The sequence below is a fragment of the Ictidomys tridecemlineatus genome, chromosome 2 (assembly GCF_052094955.1).
Source record: "Ictidomys tridecemlineatus isolate mIctTri1 chromosome 2, mIctTri1.hap1, whole genome shotgun sequence".
Lineage (NCBI taxonomy): Eukaryota > Metazoa > Chordata > Mammalia > Rodentia > Sciuridae > Ictidomys > Ictidomys tridecemlineatus.
The window spans coordinates 12136726-12164701 of record NC_135478.1 but is presented as its reverse complement, the minus strand read 5'-3'; the positions used below and the strand labels follow the sequence as shown (position 1 = coordinate 12164701).

Sequence of the window (27976 nt, the reverse complement as noted above, 5' to 3'; positions counted from 1 at the left end):
CTATTACAAATAAAGCTGTTATGGGTCAGCTCACTCTAGGATATTTGATTTCATTGTGTGTGTGCTTTTTTTTTTTTTTTTTTTGGTACTAGGGATTGACTCCAGGGTCTCATACACACTAGGCAAGTGCTCTACCACTGAGTTACATCCCAGTTCTTGATTTCAATTTTACTTTAAGATGATAGATAGTAAGCACATTAAATTTTTTGTAGGCTGCCTCTATTTCTTTTTTCTTTTTTTTCAAAAAAATTGGGAAATCAGTTCATTTATGAATCACTAACAACCCAGTTAGTAATGCTTTTGGGGTTTCTGTGGATTTTTAAATTTTTCCCGTTGTGAGGAGTAGTTGGCTTTCACTGCTCTGCTTGAGTGGGTGGAAATACCAGTTCCACAGGCCTCTGTTGGGCTCTACCTCATGCAGGATTGGGGCCAAGGATGACTCACACCTCACACCTCACACCTCACAAGCGTGGTTGGAGGCCCAGGCAAGCTGCTGATAGCTCAAGGATGTGGAAGCAAGGATTAGGGAGGTTTTGTGCAAATGTACACCAATCTATATGAGGGACTTGACAATCCACTGATTTTGGTGTCTGAGGGGATCCTGGAAGTAAATTCTCTTGGATACTGAAGGATGACTGTATAGACTTCATACATAAGGTTGTGACGAGCATCAAGTGAGTAAATACTTTTTGTAGTTTTTGAGAAAGGGTTTCACTAAATTGTCCACGATGGCCACAAACTTGCCATCCTCAGCCTCCTGAGTGGCAGGGATTACGGGGGCGTGAGCCACTGGACTTGGCTTTAGTAAATACTTTCAAAGTGTTTGAAATAATGGCTTTCTCATGGTACCTCGGTGAAAGATAATCAAAGTAGAGGTGACTAAATGCCATGTGGGGTCGTGATGGGATAGTGGAACAGAAAAAAGACATTTGCAGAAAAACCGGTGACACTGGAATAAAGTCTCAAATTTAGCTAATAGCAATATGTCAACATTAGCTTCCTAATTCTGACAAATGCACCCATTTCTATAATATATTAACAATAGGGGAAGCTGGAATGAAGGATATATAGCAACTCTCTTGTTATTTTTTACAATTTTTCTGTAAACCTAAAATTATTCCAACATAAAAAAGTTTATGAAAAAGGTTTTATAAAGGAGAGCAATGCATCAATGTGGTGGAGACTGTGAATGTGAAACTCTAATAGGGTAAGTTCAGGAAACTGGGTGTGGGGGCACATGCCTGTAGTCCCAGCTACTTGGGAGGCTCAGGCAGAAAGATCACTTGAGCCTGGGACTTTGAGGGCAGCCTGGGCAGTAGAGCAAGACTCCATCTCAAAAAGGAAATATATGTAAATGGGGCTGGGGTTGTAGTTTAGTGATGGGGTGTATGTTTAGCATGCAGAAGGCTCTGAGTACAACCCTCAGCACCGTAAGAAGAAAAAAAAAATCTGGGGATCCTGTTAAGGTCAACCTGGTTTACTTGTGGCCTGGCTCAGGGAGAAGTGAGTTCTGAAATGAAATGAGTGGTTTCAGGTAATCATGAATTTGACAAGATGGGCAAAGTTAATCAACCTCAAAGAATTTTGCTGGAGAAAGGCCAATCATTGTTCTAAAAGCCAATGCTCTGGTGAACAGGCAATGCTTCTAAGAGGAAGCTAGAAGTGTCAGGATTTTTTCACCCACACTTTGTTTTGCCATTCTAGATGACACTTGTTGCTCTTTATTTGGGTGAGCAATTTACTCACTCATTGGGTAACACTTTATCAATACGCTTTTGTACTGAACTCTGGGTCTTAGATTGAGTTTCTTGGAAGAGGAATGAGTAGGTAGTTTGTTTGAGACGTTCTATAGAGGATCCAAGGAAACCCTAGTGAGTGGGAAGAGCTGAGAAGGGGAAGGTGGCCAGAAGAGGGTATGGTATCAAGCAAGTTAACACTGGGGGCAGTGGGCCTTCATGGCCCAGGGAAAGGCTGGGAGTGCGTGTAGAAACACACCTGTGAGTTGTCCTACCCCAGGGTGAGAGGCCTTTCTGGCCTGCTGGACAGCACTGCTGAATAAAATGGGCTTTGAAATCCTCAAAGAGATGGAGATTCTGCAGCTGGGATGTAACTGCAAGGGGATCTGGGTGGGTCCCAAACACTCCACCCTGTGATAGACATGAGAGAAGCCAGGCAGTGATTAAAACACAGTATTCATCTTGGGGGTGCTCCAGTTTGGTAGCTCTTCCTGAGTTCTCATTCTGCCTCTGTCATATATGAGCTGTGTGACCCTCAACAAGTAACTCAATATCTGTGTGCTCTAGCTTTTTCAACTATAAAACAGGTAGTCAGCCTACCTTACAGGACTGTGAAAATAAAATGAATTATTATATGAAAAGTGCTTGGAACAACCCCTTGCACATAACAAGTGCTTGCCCAAAAGTAATGAGTACGCTTTCATTATTGTCTCTGGGAGTTTGAGCCTAGAAGGCCCTTCTAAGGAAGTTTGTGGTTTATCCTGTTAATTATAGGTCCCCTCACTAAGCAAGGCCAAGCAGAGGTGACTTCTTTACACTGCCTGGGAAAATTGGGTTGAGTGAGACAGGAGGAGGTAGAGGGACCAATTTGGAGACTGCTGGAATAATCCAGAACGCTCTCATGAAGCAGTAAGGAAGAGCCTGTTTAGATTAGGTTCCGGAGGAAACTGGAGGCGTGTTCACGGAGCCATTAGGTATATACAAGTCATAGAGGAATTTTGCTAAAAGTAGGAGCGGGTTTCTTTCTTTCTTTCTGATAGTGCTGGGGATGGAAACAAGGGCCTCGTCCAAGCAAGTGCTCTACCACTGAGCTGCATTCCCTGCCCCTGGAAATATTTTTTAAAATAGTGAGTGATATTAAGACGTAGGAATGATTCAGTATAAGGTAAAATTAACCACGACTGAGAATCCTCAGAGGCAAATCCCAGAAGACAGAGAAAGGGAGACAAGTGTAAAAACATGATGCATGATACATCTTGGATAGAAGCAGGGCGCTGACTACAAGAACGACTCCTCCTTTGCCGACCGGTAGTTAGTTTTCCAGAGGCTGAACAGTCTGGGACGTGGTGGAACGGAATCCGGACCACGGTACTCCACTCCCTGGGGAGCGAACCCCACTTGCAGGGTCTAGAAAAGGGCAGATGCCCCAGCGCAGGTGGGCCTACGGAGAGGGGGCGGGGCTTCGTGCGGGGTGGGAGGAGTGAAGAGGGCGGGGCTTGCTTGGGAGGAGGTCCTTGATGACCCGGCTCTGGAGAGCGGGCAATGACGGTCCACTCCTGGCTAACGTGAAACGGGTCGCCTCGGCTCGTGAGGAAAGCAAGCTGCTCTTGGAGGGTCCAGAACCTGCGGGACCGCAATGTTGGGCCAATGAAAGACCTTGGAATATGGGCCTGCGCGAGTCTCGTCTGGTGGAAGAGGACGAGGGACTTGGCCTGTAGATTAAAAAAGAAGAGGGTTTGCGGTCTGTAGCGCGAACCAATGAGAAGCAGGGGAGGTGGGGCCTGTGCGCAAATTGGCCAGTAAAGACAAGGCTTTTACGGGCGGGTTCCTTCCTCTCCGCAGAGTGGCTCCAGTTCTGCGCATGCGCTCCTCGGTGGACTACGGGGCGCCGCTGAGCCAAATGGGCAAAAGGAGCATAGCAGTGCGCTCGGGTCACATGACACGTGGGTGCCGAATTCCGCTGGAGTCAGGGCCACTTCCTGTAGGTGAAGGTTGAAGGACCCTAAGGGTCGAGCTGGCTTAGGAAGCATACTGTGCATTTTGACCTCGATTCGCGACTTGAGGTCGAGAGTCGGCCTTAGAATTCGTGCTGTCCAACGGGAAGAGGCCTGGCTTGGGCCAAGAGGGTCGCACTTGCTAACTTGGGGGCGTGGTCTCCTGCGTCTTGGTGATGTAGACGTGGGGTGGGCTCACCACTGGACTTGAGATTGGGGGTCCTGTGTAAAAGGGGGGCGGGGCTTCCCGCTGATACATTGACAAATAGGTAAGTGGGAAGAATAACTGTTATTAGTGCCGTTGTCGCATTGGTTTAGCTTGGGTGGTGGTGACGTAAGGGAGTGGGGTTGAGTCATGAGAGGCGTGGCCCGGCCCCGGGAGGCGCGGCTAGCCTCTGACGCGTTTGGGGCGTGGTCTGATAGGGTTGGGGGCGTGGCCTCTTAGAAACTCTGGATAAGGGGCGTGGCCCAGGATCCTACCTGGAAGAGGGGACGTGCCTTCTTCCGGTTGAGATTGTCCGTGGCGCCCAGGTCTTGGCACTGCGCTTTCTCCCTTAGGTTCCACCTCATGGAGAACCCCGCGGTCACCGCCCCTGCCGAGGGCTTCTTCCCCTCGCTCCTGCTCGTGACTTGCGGAACACTGTTGGCTGCCCTGCTGGGCGCCGCTCACAGACTGGGGCTCTTCTATCAGCTGATGCACAAGGTGCCAGGGCACAGGCGGGAGGCGGGCTGGGGACACCCAAGGAAGGAGGGCCTTTATGGTGCGCTTCCAACTCACTCAGTTTACAGATGGGGAAAGCGAGTCTCAACTAGTCCAGAGTGGTGGGGAGAGTCTTTCTAAGGCTTAGTCCCCATTTCCAAGTTGTATGTGGGTCCTGGACTTTGCCACTAGTAAGAGATAAGGGAAACTATCGGTGCCTGGACACACACACCCCGCCTGCCTCTTTACCCAGGGGCCTGAGCCCTTATCACAGAGCAGAGGACACCATCTAGGATCGTGCCTTCTTAGCCTAGTGGCATAAGTGGGCTGAAGGCAGACATGAGAGGGTGTGGCTGTGATAATTGAAATCTGCTGAGCTTAACGTTTTAGAGGGATTTTCTCACCCATCCCTGCCCACCTCCTGAAAGCAGGTGCTGCTGTTTCTTATTTCCACAAGAGGAAATGGTGGTCCAGAGAGGTTGTTTATCCTAGGCCATAGGTTTGGGTAGAGCTGACCCCCCAAGTCTCACTCCAGACCACTTGCTGTCTGTCAAGAATTTACTCCTTCCCAGATCCTTTCCTCAGTCCCTCCCTCTTCTAGTGAGGAGCCATGTCACTGATGTTGAAGTTTTTTAGAGATTTAAGGTGATGAAGATGCTGGGGCTGGGATGCTTGGCTCAGTCTGTGCCAGCAGGCGTGCTTCTGTTCCAGGCATGTGGTGGCTGGCAGCTTGCCAGCTGGCCCTGGGCCTGCTCAGCAGTGAGTGGGAAGGATCAGGTAGGCTGAAGTAGCAGTCCAAGTGCCTGGCCCTGCAGGGATACCAGTGAACAGGCAGGAGTCCCTGCTAGTGGCTCCCTGCCCTGGCCATACTCCTGTGGGTTCTGTATATCCATCCTCCCTCTCTTCTTGTCCCAAGAAAGGCAGTGTAACATGGGTTCTTAAGAAAGTGGGTTCTTTCTATTGAACTTCGAATTTTGTTTGGGGAAGTCTTGGTGTCCTCACCTGGATGAGAGAGATGATAAGAAGAGAATATGATAAGATGAGGTGCCCTGCCCTGAGCCTAATGTATAGTATGGTATATGTTTAACCAACACCCAAGTTACCCTGACCTCTGACCTTGCTCCTGGCCCTTCTCCCAGCTGCCCATGCTGTAGCCCTTGACAGTCTTGCTCTTGTGGCTCAGGTGGACGAGACAAGTGTCCGGCATGGAGGGGAAAATGTGGCAGCTGTGCTGAGGGCCCACGGTGTACGGTTCATTTTCACACTGGTTGGTGGGCACATTTCCCCGCTTCTGGTGGCCTGTGAGAAGCTGGGCATCCGCGTGGTAGACACGCGCCATGAAGTCACTGCTGTCTTTGCTGCTGATGCTGTGGCTCGCCTGACAGGTGAGGGCAGTGCAGAGAGGACTGGGGGCTGGTGGGACAGTGGCATAGGGCATCTCTGAGTAAGAGTGGCTTTTGGGAGGTAGGAGGATGGTTGGAGGGTGGGCATGGCTGTGACAGGGTCTTTGTTTCAGGGACGGTGGGTGTGGCGGCAGTGACGGCAGGTCCTGGCCTCACCAATACAGTGACTGCTGTGAAGAATGCTCAGGTGGCACAGTCCCCAGTCCTGCTCCTGGGAGGGGCCGCCAGTACCTTGCTGCAGGTGCCTATCCTTGTGGAGTGTAGGGGCTTTAGGGAGGTTCCAAGGGGCTCATATGGTAATGGTCACACCCTGTCTCTGCCAGAAACGGGGTGCTCTCCAGGCCATTGATCAGATGTCCCTATTCCGGCCACTCTGCAAGTTCTGTGCATCTGTACGGAGGGTGCGCGACATTATTCCCACCCTGAGGGCTGCAATGGCAGCTGCCCAGTCGGGCACCCCAGGTAGGTGGGGTGGAGTGCTGGGCAGTGGTCAGACCCAGAGGCTGGGGGAGGTGCTGCAGGCTCAGCCTCCTCCCTGACCCCATAGGTCCAGTGTTTGTGGAGCTTCCTGTCGATGTGCTGTACCCCTACTACATGGTCCAGAAGGAGATGGTGCCAGCCAAGTTGCCCAAAGGCCTCATGGGTCGAGTGATTTCCTGGTGAATAGAGCCATTCCCACTACACTGTCCCCCGCTCTCCCGCTCACCTGCAGCCTCCTCTCTGCACACATCCATCCTCCTTTGACTCATTCATTGATTTGAACATGGACTGAGAGAAACCAGCTGTGGGGAGAGCATTCAAAGTAGAAGGAACTGCATACGCAAAGGTTCTGAGGCAGGAATGAAATTGGTGGGTGGGGAAAGCAAGGTGGCAGCAGGTGAGCAGGGTGGAGAGGGAAAGAGGCTGAGCTCAAAGTAGCCCTCTTTCTCTTCCTCCTCCTCCTGTTCCTCCTTTTCCCCTTCCCCTCTGCCTTTCCCTTTGCTTGTCTTTGCACCTCCTTCAATATTTAGTGAGCCCCAGCTATGGCATGGGGTGACATTGATGGACAAGATAGGTCTCTTAGAAGTAATCTGGGGGCTGGTTTAAGCAGCAGGGAATTTGTTTTATGGCCTTGTTCTTGATGCTCTTGGCCCTCTGGACTCCTGATCACCTGTTCCCTACTTCTCTCTCCCTCCACACCCCTGTCGTGGTGCCCCTTTCAAGGCCAGCTCTTCCCTTGCTTTTCCTTTAAACTGTGGGTTCTCATGGGTCTGTCTTTGGCCTCATCTCTCTCTCTGCAATATTGACTCCTTAACAGCAAACCTGCTTCTAGCTTTGAGCTCTAGTGGCTTCCTGCCAACACCCACGTGTCTGTCTTTAGTTGGATTGAGAGTTCCCTGAGGGCAAGGCCTGGGCAAGATTTCTCTTTGTCTCCAGGGCCTTAAGAAAACTCAAGGCCTGGGAACACGCTGTTAACAAACAGGGGATCCTTCCATTTATAAAACAAAAACAAAACAGGGGAACAATGTTAATAACTAGGGCTTGGTTGAATGCTTTGCAAAGTACCTTATACCCTTCTTTGAAGCTTGGAAGGGAAGGGTTTTTTTTTTTTTTTTTTTAAATAAATGGAGGAGGAAGCTGAGAAAGGTGAAGTCACTTGCTCAAAGTCACACAGCTAGGAAGTGGCATAACCTGGGGGGCCCAAGCCGACATCTACCTGACCCACAGGTACCACCCCCATCCTGACACCTTGCATTACTTGTTTCTGCGGGGGCCTTGTCAACTTGGGGAGGCCACAGAGGCTTCTGAGAGCAGACAGGCAGCTGGAAGCTTGGTGTCCCTAGGCCATTGCTTATGTACCTCTGTTCTTTCCACTTTGCTCCCAGTCGCTTTCCTGGTCCCTCACCTTCCTTGGCTGGAATCCCTCTGGTGCACTCTGGTAACTGGCTGCTTCATTTCCTCCTTGCAGGTACTTAAAGAATTGCCTGGCCAACCTGTTTGTGGGGGCGTGGGAGCCTCAGCCTGAAGGGCCCCTGCCCCTGGACATCCCCCAGGCATCCCCTCAACAGGTGAATTCCTTACCTGGCCCAGGTTCCCCATCTGGCAGAGCTCTACAGACCCTCTCCCAGAGCCAGGATTGGGACCCTAGTCTTGCGGGCGGATGGTGACTCAGGGACAACCCTTTGAGCCCCACTTCTTGCCCCAGGTTCAGCGTTGTGTGGAGATCCTGAGCCGGGCCAAGAAGCCCCTATTGTTGCTGGGGAGTCAGGCCCTGCTGCCCCCAGTACCTGCTGACAAGCTTCGGTGAGGAGCTCTAGCCTAGCCCTTGTTCCCAGTCCCTGGTCCTCTGGTGCCCTGTGGGGAGGGAGGAGGCCCTGGGCACATTGATCTCTGCTTTGCCTGAATCCCCAGGGCTGCTGTGGAGACCCTAGGCGTCCCCTGCTTCCTGGGGGGGATGGCACGGGGGCTTCTGGGCCGCAACCACCCCCTCCACATCCGGCAGAACCGCGGTGCAGCCCTGAAGAAAGCAGATGTTGTCCTCCTGGCAGGTGGGCCTCAGTACCCTCCCTCCCTCCAAGAACCTCCGCCCCTCCTCATCACTGATACGCGCCCCCCACCACCTGCCCTCTTCCCTCTGCCTTCTCACCTTCCCTTTTGATCAGTCTTGAGTCTAAAATTCTGCTGAACCCCTCCCAGGATGCAGTTGTGTGCTGTGCCTGGGCTTCCACTGAGGGTGAACCCTAGTGTCCCTGCTGTGTCTTACATTTACACAAAAAGCCCTTTGAATCCTGTGCCAAGTGCATAATAGGCATTCTCTGTATACAGTCTTACTGTATACAGTCAAGGCATTTCTTAACAATGGGGTTACATCCTGAGAGATGCATTGTGTGAACATCATCAAGTGAACTTATGAAAAATAATGTGGCTATGACATCACTGGGTGATGTCATGTCATGGGACCATAGTCACATGTGTATGTGATCTGCCACTGACCAGAACATTGTTATGTGGTTCCAGGACTGTAATAACCTTCCCCAAACTCAGTGATTTACAGTGATTTCTTAAGACCTACCTAGAGGTTTGGTGGTAATTCTGGGTTTGGTCAGACTGGTTCATGAGTCTAAGTCTGGGCAGGCAGCTGTGCTAGTGGAGGTGGGCCTTGCTCATTTATTTGGGAGTTGCCTGGCTCTGTTGCTGTTCAAGGGTGTCTCGGCTGGATAACCAAGTCTCCACGTTTACCTCCATGTTCTGCATCCTCCAGCAGCCAGCAGGCTAGCCTGGGTTGGGTCACTATTTGGAGGCTGAGAGACATGCTGTTTTTTTTTTTGTTGTTTGGTTTTTTGTTTTTTGAGGCAGGGTCTTGTGAAGTCACTAGGGCCTCTCTGAGTTACTGAGGTTGGCTTTGAACTTGTGATTATCCTGTTTTAGTCTCCTGAGTTTCTGGGATTACAGGTGTGTGCCACCACACCTGGCCTCTTTTTTTTTTTTTCTTTGCTATGCTGGAGATTGAACCCATGGCCTTGTGCATGGCAGGCAAGCTCTGTACTACTGAGCTCCCATCTTTGCCTTGAGTCTTAGGAATGGCATGCTATTGCTTTTGCCACATTCTGTTGGCTAGAGCTGCTCATGACGCCAGTCCAGATTCAAGAGCTGCAAAGTCATTGCAAATGGTATAGGAACAGGGAGAGGTGAAGAATGGGAACTATATAACAGTGTCCACAGTGGATTAAAAGTAAGGTAGTGGGCATCACCTAGGGCACTGACCCTCTGATATTGATGCCCTATCCCTCATCCCAGGAGCTGTGTGTGACTTTCGCCTCTCCTATGGCCGTATCCTCAGCCATAAGAGCAAGATAATTATCATCAATCGGAACCGAGATGATATGTTGCTCAACTCAGACATCTTCTGGAAGCCCCAGGAGGCTGTGCAGGGTGAGCCCCCAGTATCCTCACCACTTACATGGTCACTCTCCTCATGGCCTCTGCTGCAGCTGACTTGAGCTGGGTACTGGGAGATCAAGGCCCAGACCCTGCCCTATGGGACACCCAGGCAACCTGAGACACATTTGGTTGTCAGGCTGGTGGGTGTTTCCATAGGAACAAATGGAGAGGTGGGTAGGGGGCTGGAAATATGCACATGATCACTTGCTTGGGTACATTTGAACTGCCTGTTGCCCTCTCTGTGTCAGCTTATTTGTTGGCCCCTGAGACTCTGCATCCCATCCCTTTCTGTCATTCTGAGGACAGCGATTCTCCCCCATGGTGTGGGAGCATTCTTAGGTGGGCAGCAGGTCCAGTGTATTTGTGTTTGGGAATGTCCACCCTAGCAGCTGGTGGGCATTCGCCTGGAAGGGGAACTGGCAGAGGAGGAGAAGGGCGATTAGGGCCAGGACAGAAAAGATATGGCCCAAAGTGGGAAAAGACTGAGTGAGGAACTCAACATCTCAAGGCCTCCGATCACTTCTCAAGTGGGGTGTTTACTCATTCACCACCTGGATGCTCACTGCAGGCTCCTGTGTGCCTTGGTTTGAGAGACCTCCTTAAGTGGGGCAGAGCTATTTTTATTGCTGTGTTTTGAAGGTAGAATTGACAGGACTTCATGATATGGGGTGTAAAGGACAGGGAGGTGATGAGGTTAGATTGGGTTTGTAATTTGCTTTGGATTCCCTAAACCTCATTTCCCTGGTTTGTGCTGTGTCTTGCCAGGGCTGCCCTTATCTGGTTCTGGTGACTCAGCTGTGTTTAGCCTGTTTTGCCCTAGGAGCACCCCTGGCCTGCTTCCATGCCTTCTGCTTGGATGCTGCTCTTGGCTTCCTGCCATCTTCAGGCCTCTGGTGCTAAGGGCAGGAGGAAGGCACTGCTTTGAAGCTGTGCTCTCTCTGTTCTCTAGGAGATGTGGCCTCCTTCATGCTGAAGCTGGTAGAAGGCCTTCAGGGCCAGATGTGGGCTCCAGAGTGGGCAGAAGAGCTGCGGGAAGCGGATCGGCAGAAGGAGCAGACCTTTCGGTGGGGGCTGGATGGCGTGGACGTGGGAGGGTGTGTTCCCAGCAGGCTCTGCCATGGGGCCTACTGACTTTTTGCATCCCTGTTGTAGGGAGAAGGCAGCGATGCCTGTAGCTCAGCACCTGAACCCATTGCGGGTGTTGCAGCTGGTGGAGGAGACTCTGCCTGACAACTCCTTTCTTGTGGTTGATGGTGGGGACTTCGTAGCAACTGCTGCCTACCTGGTACAGCCCCGAGGCCCCCTGCGCTGGCTTGATCCTGGTAAGGAGAAGCCCACACCTAGGGAAGCTTTCATAATCCAGACCCTTCACAACTATCTGTATTTTTTGTCCTTCTAGGGGCCTTTGGGACTTTGGGAGTTGGTGCAGGGTTTGCACTTGGGGCCAAGCTGTGCCAGCCAGATGCTGAGGTGAGGTGTGGGAAATGGGAGACTTCTTTTTTCTGGGTCATGAGCCACCCTAACCATCCTTGTTCCCCCTACCAGGTCTGGTGTCTGTTTGGGGATGGAGCCTTTGGTTACAGTCTCATTGAGTTTGACACATTCGTCAGACACAAGGTAACTGGGTTTCCCTGAGGGAAGCTTAGAGCCCCTTCTGGGAGAGGCTGTCAGGGGTGGGCTGAGAAGGGGTAGGCTGAGAAGGGGTAGCCTCTCTGGCAGAGGCCCTGTTTTCTGGCTAGACTGGCCTTTGGGTTGAAGGTTGTGCCTGGCCCTATTTTTTTTCCTGCAGATTCCAGTGATGGCCTTGGTAGGCAATGATGCCGGCTGGACCCAGATTTCTCGGGAGCAGGTGCCCAGATTGGGCAGCAATGTGGCCTGTGGCCTGGCCTACACTGGTGAGGGGTCTGGGCAGGGTGTGTGTGGGTAGGTGGGATCCTATCTCAGGCCCAGCAGGGCTAGTGTTCCTCTCCTGGACTGGCTACATTCTGGGCTGGGCCTCTGCCAGTATCTGACTTGCTCTCTTTTAGATTATCACAAAGCAGCCATGGGTCTGGGGGCCCAGGGCTTGCTGCTCTCACGGGAGAATGAAGATCATGTGGTCAAGGTGCTGCGTGATGGCCAGCAGCAGTGCCGGGATGGCCACCCAGTCGTGATCAACATTCTCATTGGGAGGACAGACTTCCGTGATGGCTCCATTTCTGTATAGGGCCTTGTGGGTCAGTACACTTGGCTGGACTTCCTGGATGGTTTAGAGTCTCATCCTTGCCTGCTCTGAGCCTATTCCATGAGGTCAATAACTACAGTTATCCCGAGAAAGGCGTGGTGGGATCAAAGCTCAAGAGGTACCAGACAGCCATGGAGAACCTTGGGCCTTTGCCTCTGTGGGTCCAGCTGTGCCTCTCTACCCTCCTCTCTTACGTATGGACTGAATAAATCACTTCTGGCCCAGGTGGGCCCAAGGACTCAGCTGCAGAACCTGTGCATATTGATTTATTGTCCACAAAGATGGAGGTGAGGGAAAGAAGAGGGAGACAGGAAGGGTACCTTACTCTCCCACTGGCTTACTGGGGATTTCAGGGTGCCTGGGCACTGCAAACTCTTCTCCCCTCTGTGGTCCCTGAAAGTCCCACATACCCGCTCTAGTCGGGCCCATGCACACTAGTCCTCACACACAGACACACACATGCACGGAGGCAATAAATATGTTCCGTACCAAAGTGCCCCCAACCTGACACTTCAGGTGGGGTCCCTCCAAAAGGGAGGGGTTAAGTGCTCAATTTTTTTCAGGAGTGGGGAATGGGAGCTTGGGAGGGTAAGAGACAGACTCTGTTATCTCCATTTGCTGGTTGGAGGCCAATCATGGGGTCTTCCCTGGAAAAGAGGGTGGGGAAACCAGCTCGCTCTTTATAAACCCCAGGCTACCCCTATCCAGCTGGAGCCAGGATAGGGGCTATCCCCCTCAACAGCACCTCATGATAAGTCCTTGGACCCTCTGAGGGAGGGAGAAACGGAGTGCAGTGCTCAAAGCTAATACTGATTTGGTTGGCAGCAGCAAGAGGACTGACTAGGGGGTTTCTAACCACCCCAGGTGATGCTCACAGTAATTGGTATTTCCCTGGCAAAGGGGAGGCAAGAGAGGCCAGCCTAGCAAGCAGGAATCTGCCTTTTGGCAGCAAGATAAGCCCTGGTGCTCAGAAAATATGGCTCTGACAGCTTGTCCCTAATATCCCTGCTGCCTGGCCTTTGCAGTAACTTGTGCCCAAATACTGGCCGCTGGAAACTGGGAGTGATTCTCGGCATGAGAGGTTGGTACCTTGACAACTCCCTAGAAACCAGGAGTTCGGCCTGAGTAACAGGTCTGGGCCTCTCGGGTCATTAGGGCACTGCCTTAGCTACGAGGAACCTTCCTTAGTAACCAGGGGCCCGCCCGCTCTGCGGGCTCAGAGGCACACGTTGATCTGCTTGGAAAGTTCTCTCTCCAGGTCCAGGATGAGGGCGTCAAAGTCTTTGAGATTCAGGTGCGGGTTGAAGGGCGCGTCAAACTCGTCTTCAAAGTCTGCAGCGCCCCTTGGTCCGCCAGCTTCCTCGTCGTCGTCGTCCTCGCTGTCGCTGCCAGTCACGTGGTCGTAGTCGGGCCCAGACAGGAAATCCCGCCCACAGGGTAGGAAGTCCCGCCCGCAAACGCTCCAGTCGCCGGCGTAGCGGTTGCTGGGAGGGCTTTCTGGGCCTCCGCGGCCGCGGGGCCGAGTCACCACTTCGGGGCCCCCTAGCGGCAAGTGCAGAGGTGGCTGTCGTTTGGGCCGCAAGTATGGTGCGACCTCCGGAGCCTCTGGGGGCCGGCGGGGATCTGCGGGAGCGGAGGGCGAGCTTGTGGTGACTTACACGCACCTTGAGCGGCACCGAGGACCTGATTGGCCTCTGGAAAGGCAAGGCCTTGGACCGCATTAGCGTTTCATTGGCGGGCTAGAACTGGTTGCTTAGGCAACCGGGCCTGAATGGTCCGCCAGGAGGCGGGGCCTCTGGCCGCATCAAAGAGGGATTGGCTGGATCTGAGCCGGTTGCTGAGGCAACCGGGTAGCGGTTTACCTGCGAGGGGGCGTGGCCTGCTTTAAATCCCAGAATTTAGCCACAGGGGTACGCATCGCCACGACTGCCTTTCTGTATTGGCGGCGCAGGCCGTGAGTGTACTCACCTGGCCAAGACTGCAGCAGGTAGTGGAGCACCTCGATATGCCGTTTGAAGTCCACTGCGCTGGCGAGGCCTGGGCCCGTGCTGCGTATGCGGGACCGGGCGGGCGCCTGGCGCGCCGGCAGCAACACTGGCCCAAAGCACACAGCCAGGTTCTGCGGAGTCATGCGGTTGTGGGCGTGGAAGGAGGAGACAAGGCGCAGGTGGTCCAGGAGAAGTGTTAGCGTGGCCTGGGGAGAGGGTTGCGATGGTGGGCAGGAGGCAGGCAAAGTTGAACCCCTGCTGCCCCTGTGAGATACTAAGATGGCTCAGAGTGGGAAACAGGTTCAAGGTTTCATAACTGGAAGGAGACTGAGGTAAGACTATTAATCACTAGATATTAGTATGAGGATACCATTTTGCTGGAGGGGGGAATTGAGGCTAATGACAATTTAGCTTTGGAATGACAGAGGTTGGGCCCACTCCTCTGTTAGGTTGGGTTGTCCTGAATCCTATTATACAGATGAAGGAATTGAGGCCCAGGGAGGGAAAGAACTTGTTCAAGATCTCACAGTCAGGAATTTCTCTTCCTAGTAGGTAGACGGATCTGTATTTTACTCTGTGTTTGAAATATCCTGAGGCTGACCTTGGGCAATTCACTTAATTGTTTTGGGCCTCAGTTTCCGAATTGGTATTGCTCACTCCATGTCCTGCAGCTCCCATTGATACCACCAGGGCCAACTCACCCTTTCCACATCTGGCAGGCAGTTGAGGAGGCTGCGGGTGCCTTCAGGACTTGGGTGAACTCTGCTTGGGGGCCCTTGGGCCATGGCCTCCAAAACCACCTGATAGAGGGGCTGGGTGATGAGTGGAGTAGGCAACTCTCGAAGATAATCCTTGAGGATGCCTGCAGACACAGGGCCCCCTCTGGTCAGAGCACCCCTGGCTTCTGAGGCCAGAGGGGTCCCCGAGGCTGGAAGTGGGTAGAAGAAGAGGAGAGCAGATGCAGGAGAGTGAAAACAGGTTAGACATGAGGGGTGAGGCCCAGCAGGGCCACCAGACCAGCTTTGAGGTGAGGGTTGAAAGGAAGTGAGTAGGCAGGGGAATGGGGGCTAGGCTGACCCGTGATGACATTGATATCTGGGTACAGGTCCTCGGAGAGGCAGACAGCTGCACTGTCTCGCTCAAAGGCATCCCGAAGCTCTTTCTTCACTGCTGCTGAGCCACACAGACGGTACAGCCCTACTACCTGGGTGTGGGGACAGAGAGAGGATGTCCTGCTGGGGCCACAGACTGATCAGACCCAGTGGTTGGGGGATGGAGGTCTGGGCCAGGGTGTCAGTGGACATTGGGCTTGGAGGGTGGGAACTGACTACCAATGGCTGCTTCCTACTCCTCCGACACTTGTCAGGGAGTTCTTCCCTGGGTGCTCAGACAACCTGTCCTCACAACCCTTTGTTTGGATCTGTCATCTTGGCTCCTACCTCCTCTGACTTTTCAAGTAGCTTCTCATATCCTCCAGGAAGCTTCTATGTCAGCCAAGCCAGGTCCTGTTTTAAGCTCTCCTAGCTCCTGGGTACCTCCTCCTTTTAATTTGCCTTCCAGTTGCAGTCTTACATTTGTGAGCTGCTAGTCTTGTCTATGAGACTCTGAGCTTGTGAGGGCCAGGATCCTGTTATCAAATGGATGGGTTACCCATGGGTTCTGACTTGGTGTGTGGGGAGATGTGTCTCTTGCCCTTATGTAAGCTGGGGTTGGAACTAGGAGTAGCCCAGGCTGGAGGATAGGTGTTCATACCCTGGGGTCTTGGGGGTCAGCAGACGGGGAGGGGGGGGCGGGCTGGGACTTACCCGCAGCCCTCGGCGCTCAATCTGCCCAACACACTTCTGAATGATGAGAGGCACTTGACCCGGGGGCTGCTCCCGCTCCACCAGCAGCGGCAGGGGCAGCCCAAAGACACGGGGCTCAGCTGTGGCAGGTGCTTCCTGCTGTTCCGACAAGGTCAGTTTGGCATACAGCAGCCCCTGGGGTTCCAAGCGTATGGCCAGCTGCTGGGCCTGGCACCCTAAGGACACAGAGAGGACTGGGCTGGATCTGCCCTAGAGGTTGCTGTGTCCTGGCCCCGCAGCTAGGCCAGGCCACACCCTTCGCCCTTCACTTAGCCCCCTAAGCTGGGTCCTATGCCATATCCCTCTCCTAAAATTCCATTCCATGTCCTACCTCGGAAGACTGTGGGCAGCAGCACAGTGCCCTGAGCACAGGGCCTGTGCCGCCTCACACCGGGGTCCCAGGCAAGCACTAGGGCCCGCAGTAGCTGGGCTGCCTCCAGCTCCAGGTGAAAGGTGTGGTCCAGCCGAAGGAAGTCTGGTCCACTTCTCAGTGGCCCTGTCCGGGCCCGGGCCACTCCATCCACTTGCAGCAGGCAGCAGAGGTCTCTTGGGGTGGCCGCTGATGTTGGCCGCAGTCCCCCCAGCCCGTACAGGTGCAGGCTGAGGCGGCCCCAGAGTGCAGCAGGGGGCGCTCGGGCTGCTGAGTCCACCTCATAGGGCTGGAAGGTGGTAGGTGATGGGGGCCCTGCCGGGCGCTCTGGTGAGTCGCCATCACTGAGGTACCCAGCCTTCGGGCTCCGAGTGCCCCCGATCACTGCTGCCCGCCTTGGGGCCCCCACACTGCTGTCCAGGTGGTATCGGCTGATGACAGAGCCAGCAGGAGCAGCTCTCTCCCGCTCCCTGCCCGCCCGGGGGCCTCGCAGGCTCAGGCGGCGACGCAGCTCTGGCAGCTTCTTCATCTTCATGGAGAGGCGCCGGGCAGGGCCTGGGGACTTGGTGCGGGAGGTTTTGGTTGGGGGACTGGCGGGGGCTGCACCTATGAGAAGAGCAGACCTCAGGGTCCAGAATCTGGGCTGGGGACAGGGTATGAGGCATGTGTGCACCTAGGGAGGGACTGGGGACATGTGAGGCTTGAGGTCACTGGGAATGGGGAGGCAAGTATGAGGCTTGTGCTTACCTTGGTGGGTAGGGCCCTCTGGCTCAGCTGAGCCTGGCTGTGGTCCCAAGGACTCAGGTACTGGGGATCTGGGGTCTTCCTCAGGGATGGGGTTGTACCAGATCTCCCCGGCAGGCTCTCCACTGCTAGATGTTCCTGGCCCCAAAACTGCTTCCTCAGGTGGCTTGGCCCCACTCAGCACCCATCTGCGGCTGCTGGGCTCCAAGCTCTGCAAGTAGGCTCCCCTACCTGTAGGGCTCCGAGATGTCTCAGGGCTCGGGGGACCCTCTGCTCCAGCCTGGGACCCTTCGAGGGCCTGGGGCTCTGGTTCAGGAGGGTTGGGCTCTGGGCGCTGGGCTGGTCGTCCTGGTGGAGAGCAAAGGGAGTGAGACTCAGCTTCTTACCAGAGCAGCCCCAGCCTAAGGCTCTTCCCCTAGCAGGGCTGTGGTTGGGGTCCACTTAGTATTGGCCCTTACTCCATGCAATTGATTTGACAGGTGGGAATGCCCTTCCAGTTCTTGGTGCCTGCTGGTTTGTTTGGAATGGGACCAGCTAGTGATCTCCTCAGCTGCTAGTTTAAGAATTCCCTCTCAGTCCCTAGCATTCCAAAGGGAACTATGTTCTTCTAGGATCAGGGGTCCAGGTCAGGTGTCCTTGGGCCCACAGGCCCTTTGTTCCTGTCTCCACTCTTCCAGCTCTCTCATTAATCCTGGCATGGAGGCCTGTCCTGTCCCCTCTCACTGGGTGGCTTTGGGCAAGTCACTTCCCCTCTTTGAGCCTCAGTGCCTGCCATGCGGAATGGGAAGATGCAATGCCCACCTCTGGGGAGACTTTAGAGAGTTACTGTGGGAAGGGCTTCCTAGACATCATGTTATGGCTAAACGCAAGCCCTCAGAGGATGCTGGCTTGTACTGCTCCTGGGACAGGAGCAGGCATGATGACATGATGACAAATGGAACAACGGAAGACCAGTTGAATGTTGGTTCTCTCTGCAGCACCCAGTTCTTCCAAACTCTGTCCCGCTCCTTGGGTGGGCTCTGTCCCTTGGCTCAGCCCAGATCCCCAAAGTCAACGCCTTGCAGCCTCCCCTTTGCTCCATCCTCTGTCTGACATCATGGGCTACTTCCTGTGTGTGTTTATGTGTGGGCACCCTGTCACTTCTCTGGCCCTGGGAACCTTGGAAATCTTTGGAAAGGGAGGAGGGGTCAGGTCCATGGAGTGGTCTGGCCTTTAACTGGTTCCTTCCTGGGCTCTCTGACCTATGTAGCTTTGGTTTCTCTGAGGCCTTGTCTTGCTGCCAGTTGACCCACAATTCTCATCCCCTTGGGTTTCCACCTCCCACGGAGCCCTGTTTCAGGGGTCTTTGTCATCAGTAGCAGAGGTCAAATCACCCAACTGCGGTGTGCCTTAGTTTCTCCATTTTCATAAAAAGGTACAATTTCCTGGGACTCCCCAGGGCAGGCGCAGCTGCAGTCACTGGGGAGCAGCTGCAGTCCTCAGTGTGCCGCTTCTCTCTGTCTGTGCAGGAGTACGCCCCCCATCTCCCATCCTGGCCTCCGGGGCTCCTGGTGCCCCTTCGTCCTGCCTGATGGGGCCCCAGCGTCCCGGCGTCCCAGCCCCTCCTCCCCTCTACCCTCCAGGCGCTCCGTCGAGGCCCCATTTCCTGTCAGGGGTGAGGTCCCCCTCCCGGGCCTCCCGAGGAGCCCGCGGCGCTGGCATCTCAGGCCAGCTACACATAACGGTCCTCGCCCCCTCCCCCGCGGCCCCTTCCGTCCAGGACCCTTGCCCGCCCGCGTTCCGAGCCTCTTGACCCACAGGGGGCTCTCCGGGGCTTCCCCGTCCTTCCAGTCGTCCCTGCCCGGGTTCCTAGGACCCTAAGACGGGTGGGGCTCCGCGCCCTTTCCCTTCGCTGCGCCTCGCACTCACCGCGCTCCTTCGCGTCCGACTTTTTCCGGGGAAGTTTTTCCCGGCCCCGCAGGCGGGAGAAGGTTTTTCGGAGCAGGGGCTCGGCCATGCTTGGGCCCAGGCCGGGCCGAGTGCGCGCCCCGGGCTCCGGCCGCGCCGCCCGCTGCCCTCCCCGCCCCGCCCCGGCCTCCCTGCCTGCCCCCCGCCCCGCTCCGGCAGGAAGCGCATTCCGGGAATGCTTGGCCCAAACTTTTTTTTTTCCCCTTCCCGCGGCCGGAGCAGGCGATGCTGGGAGATGTAGTTGGCTGGGGCCGGGAGGGGACAGGATGGGGGCTCTGGGATACTCTTCTCCGCTCCAACTACCCAACTACGAATGAGGACAGGCCTGGCTCTCCTCTTCCTTCTTACCCAGCATCCAGCAACTTCATGGGGTCTATCTCCAAAACGCATCCTGCATGTATCCCCCTCCCCTCTGTCCCGTCTAGTGCTTCAACCTGTGCAAGCCCCAGTATCACCCGTTTGGTTTTCGGGCCTATCTCCCCAGACCTCTTCCTTGGTCTCCCTAGTCCCTCCCCTCCAACTCTCCTTACCACTTCCCAATTTCAGTTTACTACTGCTGTTTAACAACTGCCCCCAAACTTAGTGGTGGAACTGGGTGAGGTGGCGTACGCCTGTAATCCCAGGAGGATAGCAAGTTCAAAGCCAGTCTGAGTAAAAGCGAGGTGCTAAGCAACTCATTGAGATCATGTCTCTAAATAAAACACAAAGTAGGCTGGAACGTGGCTCAGAGGTCGAATACACCTGAGTTCAATCCCCGGTACCCAAACAAACTTGGTATAAAACAGCTGCTTAATGCTCACAGTTGGCTGTGGGTCAGGAAATGGACAGGGCAGAGTCGACATTGTCTCAGTTGGGAAAACTGAGGCTAGGAGTAACTCAGAATGGAGAGGAGTGACATCTGGAGGCATCTTCAATGACTGGTCGTAATAGTTTTTCCTTATGATAAATACCTGAGACTATGTAACTTTATAAATAAAAGCGTTTTATTTAGTTTATGGTTTTGGAGGTTCAAGGGAAGGATAGAGCTTGTTTCTGGTGAAGGCCTTAAGGATGATGGTAGCAGCACAATGACAGGAATGTAGCATGGATCCAGAGATCACATCTCAAGATGGAAACCAGGGAGATTCAGAGTCAGGCTCACTCTTATCAACTTGCTATTGCAAGAACTAATTTGGGTTCTCATGAGAACTACCTTAGTTTTTTCCTAGGGCACATACCATTGACTAAATATCTCCCTTTGGGCCTCACCTCTTAATCATCACATCTGGGACCAAGCTTCCAACACAGCACATCCAAACCATAGCACAGGTCTTAATTGATGCCTACCATGGGCTGGAGTTTCCACTGGATGAGGGCACCTACATGGCCTTTCCACAGGTTCTGGGCTTTCTCCCAGTATGGAGATCTCAGGGTACTTGGACTTCTTGGATGGCCACCCTTGGCTCCAAAAGTGAACAGGCAGAAGCTGCATTATCTTTTCTGCATTATTTTTTTTCTAACACTATGTTACTTCCAGCCCCAGATTCAAGGAGAGGAGAAGGCCTCACCTCTGTCAGTGGAAGGCATGTCAAGGTGAGCTTGTATCTGTGGATGTGGGATGGGAGGTGTTGTGACTATCTTGGGAAATATACCTATTTCACCCCTACTTTCTATTCTCCATGCAGTGTTCAGAGTGGATTTAAAGCTGAAATCAGATTATGGCATCTTCCTGCTGAAATAGTCTGCCCATGATTGTTCATTCCACCCAAAATAAAATTCAGATTCCCATCATAACCTACAAGACTCTTGCCTCATTTCCTTTACTATCCCCTTAACTCACCATAGCTTATTTTCTGTCCTTCTTCTTATCAAACTGTTCCTGCCCCAGGCCCTTTACACATAGTTTCTTCTGCCTGAGAAGGCCTGATTCTCCTGAGATGGCCTCTTATCACCTCCTCAGAAGGCACTCCTTCTCTGCCCACTGCTGTTCAGCCATTATTACATCATTCATTTTCCTTCTTTCTAACACTTGCCATAACTTGAATTTAACAGTTCCTGAGGTTTGTTTGCTTGTTTGCCTCTTTGTCCAGGTGGGGGCTCTACTAGGTGATACTTGCCTATCTTTTTCACATATGAGATCAGGCACCAGGTAATGGAAGTCTGGATAGGAGACCGTAGCCAAGAGACATGGACAGAAGAGGTTGTGTGTATTTGGTTTTAATGTGTCTTACTGTGCATATCTTACTTTAATGTATCTTCTCTGTGTTTATGCTACTTGGAGTTCATTGAGCTTCTTGTATATGTGTATTCATATCTTTCATCAACTTTAGAAGCCTTTTGACAATTATTTCTTCAAATACTATTTCTGCTTATAATCTCTTTCTTAGACTCCCATTATATGTATGTTGATATATTGTTAGTGTCCCATACATCATTTTTCTTGGATATCTGTGTTTGGAAGGAATCAGTCTGGAAAAGGGTGGAGTGCACCCTCCTTCTTGTCAAATCTTTGCTAGGATGCCTTGAGGCAGCTGCTGACAGTGGGTAGAGAGGTTGGGGGTCAAGATACCTCTTGTAGGGCTGGGGATGTGGCTCAAGCGGTAGCGTGCTCGCCTGGCATGCGTGGGGCCCGGGTTCGATCCTCAGCACCACATACCAACAAAGATGTTGTGTCTGCCGAGAACTAAAAAATAAATATTAAAAATTTTCTCTCTCTCTCTCTCTCTCTCTCTCTCCTCTCTCACTCTCTCTTTAAAAAAAAAAAAAAAGATACCTCTTGTAAGTAGATTAGGGGCCACAGGTATAGTGCCCCACAGGGGTACCCTGGAGCCTCAGAGGAGTGGGAGTTGACAGCAGCACTTGGTTTCATGTATATCACATCAAATAATTAAGAAATATGTTCAAGTCAAGTGCGTGGTATGTGCCTGTAGGTCCAGCTTCTTGAGAGGCTGAGCCAGCAGAATTTCTTGAGCTCAGGAACTTGAGGCCAGCCTGGAAAACACAGCAAGACCCTGACTCAGGAGAGAAATAAGAACAAAGAAAGAAATACCCTCATGACACAAAAATATGTAAATATTTATTATTTTTTGTAAACCTGTTTAGCAGGATTTCTATTCCTTTTTTGCATTTTTGCATTTTTTTCTTTATTGCATTTATTTGTCTATATGTAGCTCATTTAATTTACCATTGGCTAAGATTCTGTCTTAGCAATCAGAAATTCTTGATGAGAGCAAATTATCTGCATGTTGTATGTTATGAAATGATGTGAATGCTGAATTTCACACTTAATGAAGTTTTACATTCTTTTGGATTTTGGTAGCTTCTATATGGGTTTCAGAGCCTGTGTCTGTGCATGCACATGTGTGTATGTATTTTCTTTCTTCCAAGTATTCTCATTGGCTGTAGGTCATATTGGCCCTGATATATTGACCAAACCCTGGAACATACAGGGATTTATTGAAAGAGCAAATGCAGGTAGGTAGAGATGGCCAGTTAGGTTTCAGGAGAACTCTATATCTCTGTGGCACACAAAGGGAGTTGATAGATAAATACTCCAGCTCCCTCACCCATTGTGTGGGATGGCTGAGGTGCAGTGGTGTACACTGACCCATGTTCTCATTCAGATTAGGTCCAGCTACCTGCTGTGGAAACTCGCTTTTTGATATACTCTTTACTGACTTCCCTTCTCTGAGGATTCTCCACTCCATTTTCAGCATTTCTTGATGGATCACTTCCCCAACAAATCACTAGTATTTGAATGCTTGTCTCAGGGTCAGTTTTCAGGGGACATGGAACAGAGACATTCTCTGTAGGCCTCAGTTTCCTCATTGGTCCAAAGGGAGAGTTGTTAGCAAGGTAATGGGGGTGCAAGTATCTGCCAGCTCCTTGGTGTGCTCAGATCTTGGGGGATGGAAGACAGGGAAGCTGCTCCCCAAGCTCCTTCCACCCCCAGTTGGCATTCTCAGTTGTCCCCACACTGGCTCCCCTACATTTACCACCCACCTGGGGGAGGAGGTGAGTAACCCATCCTGTGCAGTCCTCCCTGGCTGAGAGTCAGACCACAGAGGAGCCGGGGAAGAAAAGGTGGAGCAGTGCTGAGGAGCAGGAGGTAGAGTGCCAACTGCTTCCTGAGATGGGGCATGGTCTCATCTGAGTGGCAGTCAGCTGTGTATTGTTTCTTGGCCCAGGGCCTCCTGGTAGCCTTTGGAAAAGTGCATCTAGGAATTGAAGCTGAAGTTCAGCTGGGTTCCTAGTTGGTCCTTCCCCCTGCAGTGATTCCTTTTATAAGATGCAGGCTTGCTGGACTGGCCACCTTTGCAGGAGCTGCTCTGGTGTCTAGCTTTCAAGGTTTGGGGTGCCCATATGGCTGTTATAAATATTGTAGGCTGGCTGTGCCAAAGGAAGGGGAGTCAGCCTGGAGAGGAGTGGCTGATCAGATTGGGGGACAAGTGGCCTGATGTGGAGAGGACCTTGGCAGATTCCCATGGCATCCTTAGCTCCTCACTCCTTCCTCTCAGGTGTCTGGGGTCTCCTGCATGTTCCAAAGAAAGTTTTGGTTATTGACTTGTTCCTGGGAGGTCACCTTTAAGCCCAGGTGTATACTACCTGATGAATCTCTGTACACCTGGGACCACATCAGATAGTTTATGTCAACAGTGTGATTCATGTTGGAGCCTTGGTCCACACTATTTGACCTTTGGAAGGGCTGGAGATTGAGTAACAAGTTAGCCACAGGGTCATTGCATTAGTCCATTTTTTTGTTACTGCAACAAAATACTCAAGGCAAGGTAATGTTATAAAGAAAAAAGTTTAGCTCATAGTTTTGGAAGCAGAGCAGGTATTAATCCTGGGAGGTGATAGGAGAAGGAAGTGGCATATGCAGAGGACCTATGGCACCATCTTCAACTGTCCCTTCCTTTCCTACTGCTGTAATTCAGCCTGCCATACTTTTTGGTTCTTTTTGATCTTGCCTCTTGTCCCACCCATTCATCTATACCAGGGTGGGCAAACTATGGCCTGCAAGCCAAATCTGTCCCTTGAGCTAAGAAGAGTTTTGATTAAAAAAAAAAAAGATTGAAAAAAAAGGGATTGCATTTTGTGACATATACTGTAAAATGAAATTCAAGATTCAGTGTCCATAAATGAAGTTTCATTGGCCCATTTCTCTCCCCTCGGGCTGCCTTCGCGCTGTAGTAGTGGGTTGAGTTGTTGGAACAGAGACTGTGTGGCCTGTACAGCTGACGAGGCTGACTAGAGGTCTGAGGAGTCCAGATCGACGGTAAGCTCACTGCTAAGTTTGTTCTGAAGCACAAACCCTCATGTCCCCTCTGCTCTGTGAAACAACCTCTGCTGCCCTCCACAGCCCTCTGCAAATCCCCCTGGGAGTCTGGGCTCACACAATACGAGTCACCTGTGATTCTTCCAAAAGAGACATACTTTCTCATCATGGCAGCTTTGCACATGCTGTTCACTCCCAGGAAGACACTGCAGCAAAGCAGGTGGAACCGGTGGGTCCACAGCTGAGAAGCTTTTCTTGTTTTCTTCTTCCTCTTTGTTTTTGGTGGTGCTAAGGATTGAACTCAGAGCCTGTACATTGTAGGCAAGCGCCATATCATAACTGAACTACAACTTCAACTCCTGTTTCTGAAGAATAAGTAGAATTTTAAATGCATTTTGTAAAATGGCACCATTGCCACCTGGTGGCTGCTTCCTCTAACTGAAGCTTCAACTAAGTCCACTGGGGAGCCAGTAGGTGGCTTGTAAGTAGCCCCAGCTGACTAAGAGGCTGAGGCAGGAGGACTGCTTGAGCCTGGGAGCTGGAGGCCAGCCTGCCTTGTCAGAACAAAATAAAACAACAAAACAAAACTTGTCTCAACAAAACTTGGTTTTTGGCTTTCTACAGGAGTCCTTCCTGCCCTGCCAGCCCAGTGATGCTCAGACTTTAAGGATCACATGAATTCCTTGGAGGATGTTGTTGCCATTGTGACTCCATGGTCTGGGATGGAGACTAAGCCTTCTTTCCTAACAAGCTCCCCAGGATGAGGCCTTTGGGTCATAGATTGCTTTGAGTAGCAGGCTCTACTTTTTCTGTAGAAAAGGAGTTGGCAAACTTCTTTGGAAAATGGCCAGCTAGTAAATATTTCAGACTTTGTGTGCTGCAGAGTCTCTGTGGAAACGACCCAGTCTTGCATTAGAAGTGTGAAAGGAGTCATGGATGATATGTAAATGAGTGGCTGTGGTTGTGTTGGGGTAAAACTTCATTCATAGGCAGAATTAGAATTTAACATAATTTTAGTCTGTCAAGGAATATCCTTTTAATTTTTCTACCATGAAAAAATAAAAAAAATTCACTCTTCGCTTGCAGGATATAGGAAAAAACAGATTGCAGACTGGATCTGTCTTGTTCTGTAGCCTGTAGACCCTGCTCTACACTGAATTCCAGACATTGTCATGTCCTTGTCAAGATCCAGGCTCTGGGCTGGGTCCTCTGAATCTTAGCTCTTGTCAGCAGCTTTACTTTTCAAACCTCACTTTCTCCATCTGTAAGAAAAGTGTGTTTTTTTAATACACCTTTTGTAGGAATGTTGTTTGAAATTTAATGAAGTGGTACATACAAAGGGCTTAGCCCTGTGCAAATAGTAAATCTCAGTGGTCAGCATCATTATGGTCATCACACCAATACCCAGAAAATGAATCCATGCAATTTAAATCCTTTATCTTTTCTCCAGTTATAACCCAGAGTCCCTTGTGAATTCAAGAAGATGTATATAGACACAGTCTTTGCAGCAAACTAACTGTATTAGTTTTCTAGGGAGGCTGTAACAATGTACCATAAACTAGGTGGTTTAAACCACAGAGATTTATTGTCTTATAGTTTTGGAGCTTAGAAGTCCGAGGTCGAGATGTGGGCTGGGCACTGTAAGACAGGGAATCTGTTCCTTCTTCTCTGCCAGCTTTTGGAGGTTTGCTGGCACTTTCTGGCATTGCTTTGTCTATAGAAGCATCACCCAATTTCTTCACATGGTGTTCTTCTTGTGTGCATGCCTGTGTCCAAATTCTCTCTGCCCCTTTTTTTTGTGCTGAGGATTAAACCCAGGTCCTCATACATGCCAAGCACATGCTTCACCTACTGCTGAGCTACCCCTCTAGCTCCAAATTCTGCTTTTAATAAGGATGAATTCATACTGGATTTTACCTAATCAACCTCTGTAAAGGCTTCGTCTCCAAATAAGATGACATTCTGAGGCACTTGCGATTAGGACTTCAACACAGTTTTTTGGGGGACTACAAGTCAAGCAAACTTTCCAGGCCATCCGATCATCTTGCTGTCATTTATACCTGTAGAATCCCTGGTTCAGCCTCAGGTGATGGCTGTCACTGGAAATACATAGGTTTTGGAGCTAGAACAGAGCTGGTCCCCAAACTCTGGCCCTTAGGCTCCTCAAATCAAAGCCACCTGGAGAGTTGTAAAAAGGGCAGATTCCAGGGCTTGATGTCAGACCTATTGAATTGAGATCGTCATAAGCCAAGTGCCAACATCTTTAATAACCCAAGATGAGGACATGGAAGCCTGTAGATGCATCATTTCTCATCCAAATTCATAGTCTTAAGTGGAAGTCTGAGGAGCACCAGAGGAGGACACAGCCAGTGGCTGCCAATCTCAGAAGATGTGTTCAAAATCTTTCCTCAACACTGAGGAGGTGCAGTGATATAACTAGCTAGGCCATGGATGCCTTTGTCGGTGTTAACATGACTGTAGCCACATCTTTTGTTCGACTAGTGTTATCCACATAGTGATTCTATAAGCATCAAGATTTATCTCAGGCTACCTAGAAGTCTGCCCTGTGTCTCTGATGGAGAAAATGAATGCGTCCCCTTTGGTTCATCTCTTTATGACACACTAACCACATCATATCATAAGGATTTATTTAGGTGACTCTGTTCCCTGCCAGACTCAGAACTTTTTGAGGCCAGGATTGGGATGCATCTCTGTGTGCCTAACACCCAATAATGGTCCCAGAACCCAGAGGACACCCAATCTGCTCTCCCTAAGACCAGGAGGAGGCTACTCTGCCAACCAGCTTCCTCAGGGCTGCCTTCATGTCCTTGTTCCTTAGGCTGTAGATGAAAGGGTTCAGCGTAGGGATGACCACCCCACACATCAACGCAGCTGCCTTGTCTTTCTGGGAGGAGGTGGGGGATGCGGGCTGTAAGTACACAGCAAAGATGGTCCCATAGAACAGCGATACCACGGTGAGGTGAGAGCCACAAGTTGAGAAGGCTTTCCACTTGCCCTGCGCAGAAGGGATCCTAAAGACGGCTCGGAAAATGCAGATGTAAGAGAGGAGGATGCAGGAGAGCGGACCGATGCCCATGATGATGCCAAAAGCAAAGACCACCCGCTCGTTGACATGCGTGTCTGAGCAGGAGAGCTTCAGCAGGGGCATGAGGTCACAGAAGAAATGGGGAATTTCGGAGCTGGCACAGAAGGTCAGTTGAGCCATGAGGCACGTGTGAACCAGGGACTGGAGGTTGGTGACCAGCCATGACCCCCCAACCAATAGCCCACAGACCCGGGAGCTCATGAGGACTGAGTAGCGCAGAGGGTAGACTATAGCCACCAACCGGTCTATAGCCATGACGGCCAGGAGGAAGCTGTCCATGGTCCCGAAGAGGTGGAAGGCGTACATCTGGGCGAGGCAGCCTGCGAAAGGGATGGCTCTGCTCCGGGTCTGGATGTTCACCAGCATCTTGGGGACAGTGGTGGAGGAGAAGAAGATGTCAACCAAGGAGAGGTTGGAGAGGAAGAAGTACATGGGCGTGTGCAGGTGGGAGTCTGTGCCGATGGCCAGGATGATGAGCAGGTTCCCCAGCACAGTGACCAGGTACATGGACAGGAAGAGTCCAAAAAGGAGGTTCTGATGCTCTGGCTTTTCTGAGAGTCCCAGGAGGAGGAATTCTGAGACTGTCGTTTGGTTTTCTGGTTTCATGGGCATCCTCTGTTTGCTGGAAGTGGGCGAGGGAAGCAATATAAAACTGGGAGTCAGATGGGCACCCACTCCCAGCTTTCTGCTGAGACCAAGAGGGTTCTGTGCGAATCCACACGCTCCTTACAGCAAATTCCTT

The 27976-nt window shown here is 51.7% G+C and overlaps 3 protein-coding genes across 4 annotated transcripts; 1 reads left to right on the top strand and 2 right to left on the bottom strand.

Moving 5' to 3' along the window:
• Positions 1 to 3556: 3556 nt before the first annotated feature.
• On the top strand, positions 3557 to 12229 carry Hacl2 (2-hydroxyacyl-CoA lyase 2). 2 transcript variants are annotated; one of them, XM_005333061.5, is made up of 16 exons: positions 3557 to 3717; positions 4289 to 4433; positions 5614 to 5815; positions 5947 to 6074; positions 6157 to 6295; positions 6381 to 6492; positions 7782 to 7881; positions 8019 to 8116; positions 8225 to 8361; positions 9611 to 9745; positions 10704 to 10818; positions 10907 to 11076; positions 11154 to 11224; positions 11300 to 11371; positions 11544 to 11649; positions 11782 to 12229. In XM_005333061.5, the coding sequence occupies exons 2-16, from the start codon at positions 4299 to 4301 to the stop codon at positions 11958 to 11960; spliced, it is 1899 nt and encodes a 632-aa protein (XP_005333118.1). In that variant the 5' UTR covers positions 3557 to 3717; positions 4289 to 4298; the 3' UTR covers positions 11961 to 12229. The 2 variants fall into 2 exon arrangements, with proteins under 2 accessions (XP_005333118.1, XP_013217299.1); XM_013361845.4 differs by having other exon boundaries at positions 3686 to 3999.
• Positions 12229 to 19001, bottom strand: Syde1 (synapse defective Rho GTPase activating protein 1). The gene is made up of 8 exons (XM_005333062.5): positions 18833 to 19001; positions 16928 to 17272; positions 16142 to 16786; positions 15772 to 15986; positions 15044 to 15170; positions 14668 to 14828; positions 13947 to 14172; positions 12229 to 13601 (listed from the first exon to the last, which is right to left on the bottom strand). Exons 1-8 carry the CDS (start codon positions 18918 to 18920, stop codon positions 13195 to 13197), a joined length of 2214 nt encoding a protein of 737 aa, XP_005333119.1. The 5' UTR covers positions 18921 to 19001; the 3' UTR covers positions 12229 to 13194.
• Positions 19002 to 26898: 7897 nt separating this feature from the next.
• Or1i1 (olfactory receptor family 1 subfamily I member 1) lies at positions 26899 to 27846 on the bottom strand. Its single transcript, XM_005333123.5, has one exon. The coding sequence runs from the start codon at positions 27844 to 27846 to the stop codon at positions 26899 to 26901; it is 948 nt and encodes a 315-aa protein (XP_005333180.3).
• Between the last annotated feature and the right edge of the window lie 130 nt (positions 27847 to 27976).